The sequence below is a fragment of the Gekko japonicus genome, unplaced genomic scaffold (genome assembly GCF_001447785.1).
Source record: "Gekko japonicus isolate JY-2015 unplaced genomic scaffold, Gekko_japonicus_V1.1 scaffold5223, whole genome shotgun sequence".
NCBI lineage: Eukaryota > Metazoa > Chordata > Lepidosauria > Squamata > Gekkonidae > Gekko > Gekko japonicus.
Window position 1 is genome coordinate 55,300 of NW_015159869.1, and position 4,459 is coordinate 59,758.

General features: G+C 45.3%; 1 protein-coding gene across 1 annotated transcript in view; it reads right to left on the bottom strand.

Annotated features, from left to right (window-relative positions):
* STX17 (syntaxin 17) overlaps positions 1 to 4,096 on the bottom strand; it is a 17,113-nt gene extending 13,017 nt beyond the window's left edge. Inside the window, exons 1-3 of the mRNA XM_015408164.1 lie at positions 3,937 to 4,096; positions 3,334 to 3,343; positions 1,521 to 1,556 (exon numbers count right to left, since the gene is read on the bottom strand). Coding sequence (XP_015263650.1) covers positions 1,521 to 1,556; positions 3,334 to 3,343; positions 3,937 to 4,063 — 173 coding nt within the window. The 5' untranslated portion in view covers positions 4,064 to 4,096. The remainder of the gene's footprint in view (positions 1 to 1,520; positions 1,557 to 3,333; positions 3,344 to 3,936) is intronic.
* Positions 4,097 to 4,459: the final 363 nt, after the last annotated feature.

The following is a 4,459-nucleotide window of genomic DNA, read 5'->3' on the forward strand; positions in this document are numbered from 1 at the left end:
TGTTGGACCTCCTGATGCCCCCTGGGTTTTGGCCACTGTGTGACACAGAGTGTTGGACTGGATGGGCCACTGAGTCCCATCATCCATCATGGCTTCTTTTATGCCCTTATATTGCTGCTGTTATTCAGTTCTCTCTTCTCACAGTTGGTTCTTCAATCTTCTTGTATTCTCCTTCCGGAGGCTGGCTCAGGCTGTTGTTGGAATTCCAAGAGAAAACAGGTCTCTCTAACCTCAGTTGTTAACGGTAGTGGTGGCTCCAAAAGCCCTGTGGGAGAGCTCTGTTTTACAGGCCCTGTGGGACTGCAAAAGATCGTGCAGGGTCCTGATCTCCTCTGGGAGTTTGTTCCACCAGAGAGGAGCCGCCACGTACGGAAAACGTGCAGAGTTAAACCTGATAAGAACCTCACAGCACAAAGCAACCCTATCCACTCGGGTAGACAGGACAACTTATCACAGGCTCACAAACCCGGAAACAATCCCTTAAGCCCCGACAGAAATTAAGCCTGTCTACCCGGAATGAAGGAGCTGCGGTGGCTCAAGTGGTTAAGACGCTGAACTGCAGGCTGTGGAAGGTCAGTAGTTCAGCAGTTCGAGACCCGGGTTGCCGCATGACGGAGTGAGCTCCCGTCTCTAGTTCCAGCTCCTGCCAACCTAGCAGTTCGAAAGCAAGAAATTGCAAGTAGATAAATAGGTACCGCTTCGGTGGGAAGTGAACAGCGTTCCGTGCGCCTTGGTGTTTAGTCATGCCGGCCACATGACCACGGAATTGTCTTCGGACAGCGCTGGCTCTTAGGCTTTGAAACGGAGATGAGCACCGCAACCCTAGAGTCGGATTTGACTGGCTTTCGAGCAAGGGAACCTTTACCTTTACCCAGAATGAATGCAAATCTTCCCCATTTATGCCCACCTCTACCACCTCTCTTGGGTCAGATTTTACATGGTAATCATAGAATCATAGAATGTTAAGAGCTGGAATGGACTTTGCTGGTCATCCAGTCCGACCTCTTGCACTCTGCAGGAGCACAGCCGAAAGATAGCCCTACATACCTACAACATACCCAAAAGATGGTTGTCCAGCCTCTGCTTGAAAACGTCCAGCAAAGGAGCCTCTACCACCTCCCGAGGCAGACTGTTCCACCGCTCAGCCACTCTTACAGTTAGGAAGTTTCTCCTGATATTTAGCCAGTAACGACTCCCTTGTAATTTCCACCCATTAGATCTAGTCTTGCAATCCGGAGCAAGAGGGAATAGATCCGCTCCATCTTCTACAGGACAGCCCTTCAGATAATAGAAGACTGCAATATCCTGTCCCCTCTAAGCCTTCTCTTTCCCAGGCTAAACAGACCCGACTCTTTCAGCCTTTCCTCATAAGACTTGGACTCCAACCCTCTCCACCATCCTGGTTGCCCTCCTCTGGACACGCTCCTTTTTCTTATACTTTGTAAGGTGCCACACACCATGATGACGCAGCATACCGACAAACAGCAGTTAACCACCATTTGGTAGTGTATGGATAAAGGCCATTGATGTGCTCTGCATGCAACCGGTGATGTGCTCTGCATGCAAAAACAAATTCACGATGCAAAACCACACACTACCCCAGACCCGTATACGGCTTCAAAGAACAAAGAAAATTTATTAGTCCAAAGGGTGTTGCAGAAGGCATAAACCACTCAGAAACACAGAAAAATATCAATCAATTACAGGAGCTACAACAAAAAAATAAAACAATTCAACCTTTCTATTTCTAACTCAAACCTAAGAATTTTTAAGCCCTACTGCCTTCAGATATCTTCGAGTAGCGTTCTCCAATCATAATCTCACTCATCCAGCAAAACAAATAGTGTCTTCATGCGAAGAAAGCAGAGAAGGTAAAAGAAAAACAAACCATACATCAAGGAAACAGTCAGTCCTGCCTGTTATGAACCAGAACAGCCATGTTTACATTGTTTGACTTATGCATGGGTAAATTCAAGAGCTGTGGTTCCAGAAAAACTTATGCCTGAAGATTTGTTCGAAACACGCAGGTTATGCCCGGAAGGCGTGTTGCTAGGCCTGCTTGCTAGCTGAATCACCTCATGGGAAAATACATCTACTAGGCTTGCTTGCTAAGCTGAATCATCACAGTGAGAAATACAAGCTGCCTGCTAGCTTTACCTGATGGATCATCACTTGGGAAATGTACGATAGGTTGCTGCTTTGTTCGGTACAAATAACTGTACATTGGTATTTATCCTCCATCAGGAAGAAGACAGTTGGACTCTTCATGTTATATAACTTAGTTTGAAAGTGTTTGAAATGTGATGTTGCAGTTTGAAAGTGTTTACAATACACTAGAGTTGATGTTGTATAAAAAGCAAATATATTTAGCTATAAGTACATAATGTGAATATTGTGTTTATTATTTCAACACGGTGTTTTCTGTGTTTATCTAACACTTAAAGTTTGACAGAGGCTCCTACCAAAACCTTAGGCCCAAATTCCCAACTTCCTTACAGGTAAAATCCTCAAAGCCATTGTGGTGTAGTGATTAGGAGCAGCAGACTCTAATCTAGAGAACCGGGTTTGCTTCCCCACTCCACCTCCACGTGAAGCCAGCTGGGTGACCTTGGGCCAGTCACAGTTCTCTCAGAGCTCTCTCAGCCCCACCCACCTCACAAGGTGCCTGTTGTGAACTTTTGATGGATTTTTTAAAACAAGCAATAGTCAGACAGTCCACACAAACCGTTCAGAGTGTTCTGATCACCAGGAACCCGCACATTATGTTTTTCTAAGTATACACCTGAGAGCTACTGAGTGTTAAGAGTATAACGCACAAATGCTTTTAGAAACAAAAAGGTGCTTAAGATGCACATCTTTCAGGGATGGAACTACTGCTCCTAATGAAAAGACACTGAGAGGCAAATCCAAGACTGTAATGGCATAATATATGTGAAACCGCTCCATAAGAACATAAGTGGCCCATCCAGTCCAACACTCTGTCTGTCACACAGTGGCCAGAAATACCAGGGGCCATCAGGAGGTCCAGCAGTGGGGCCGGGACACTAGAAGCCCTTCCACTCTTCCCCCCCCCCCCAAGCACCAAGAATACAGAGCATCACTTGCCCCAGGCTGAGAGTTCCGTGTCCAAACACTCCTGCCCATTTCTAGAATTGCATGTAGTTCAAAAACAAATTCACGATGCAAAACTACTCACAATCATGCCTTATACTGAATCAGACCACCAGTCCATCAAAGTCACTACTGTCTACTCAGACTGACAGCAGCTCTCCAGGGTTTCTTCCCCATCACCTACTACCTGGCCCATTCAACTGGAGATGCCGGGGATTGAACCTGCAACCTTCTGCATGCCAAGCAGGTGCTCTTCCACTGAGCCATGCCCTTCCCCCCAAAATGTAATTAGTTAATCATCGTTTACTGATGAAGTTAGTCCCCATCCTCTTTAGAAGACATTCTCTAATGTTTGTAAACTGAAATGCTAGGCCAAATTCACCAGCAGTGTGTTTGAAAATCAATAGGGATCAAACGCAGGGCAAAATGTCAGCTGCTCCGATGGCTTTTTAATTTTTTGCTCAATCAGATTTCCCACTGCAGAAAACTCATTCTGGCTCCAAAAACTCTTTTCAGGGCAGGCTGAGAATGCAGCCAAGGGGGAAAAAAACATTTCCAGGCTAGAAATGGTTCCAGCTAGAAGGTTCTATTGGTTGCAGGTGTATCCAAAATGTTTCCTCCGAAGTTTGGTTGTTAGCAAATTGTATTCACCCAGCAGCGGAACCACAACTGTTTTATTTATTTCCATGGATTAGGTTTTGTATCTGCTCTACAAACTGCTAAATCACACTCCATAGTAAGATTTCAACCAAAACACTTCAGCTTTGCTGACGCCAACCTAACGTTTCATTACACCTGTTTAACATACAGACTGAGCAGAACTACCGACCTTCTCGATATTTATTTGATGCTTCCGTAGCCGCTCCAGATCCGTGGGAATTGCAACTTTAATAAACTTCTGGATAGCCGGCTCAAGACGACGCAGATTAAGTTTCTCCTCCTCTTCAGACATCTTCAAGCTTTCCAAGTCAGGGCAAGGCTAGCAATTCTGTTCGTACCTAAAATAACTGACAGAAATATTTAAGCTTTAACACAGTATTGAATGCACAGTACAAGCATGCTTGTTCAGGGGCTTTCGTGTAATTTTTCTGTGTCTGAAAGAGTCACTCAGGGCTACGGTGTTCGTTGTTTTTCCAAATCCTTGTCTCTGTCATATTTGCCAGTCAAAGAGAAGCACACATGCCTGGCAGTGAGGGTGAACAAGGGGAAAAGCTCTTGTATCACACAGAAGTACAGTATTGTGTGCTAGCCACTAGCCAACCTTACTGGCCAGTGGCCTGTGATATTTATTTATTTGTTGTTTGCATTTATTTATTATTTGCCATCCCGCAGGCGGGCTCAGGGTGGG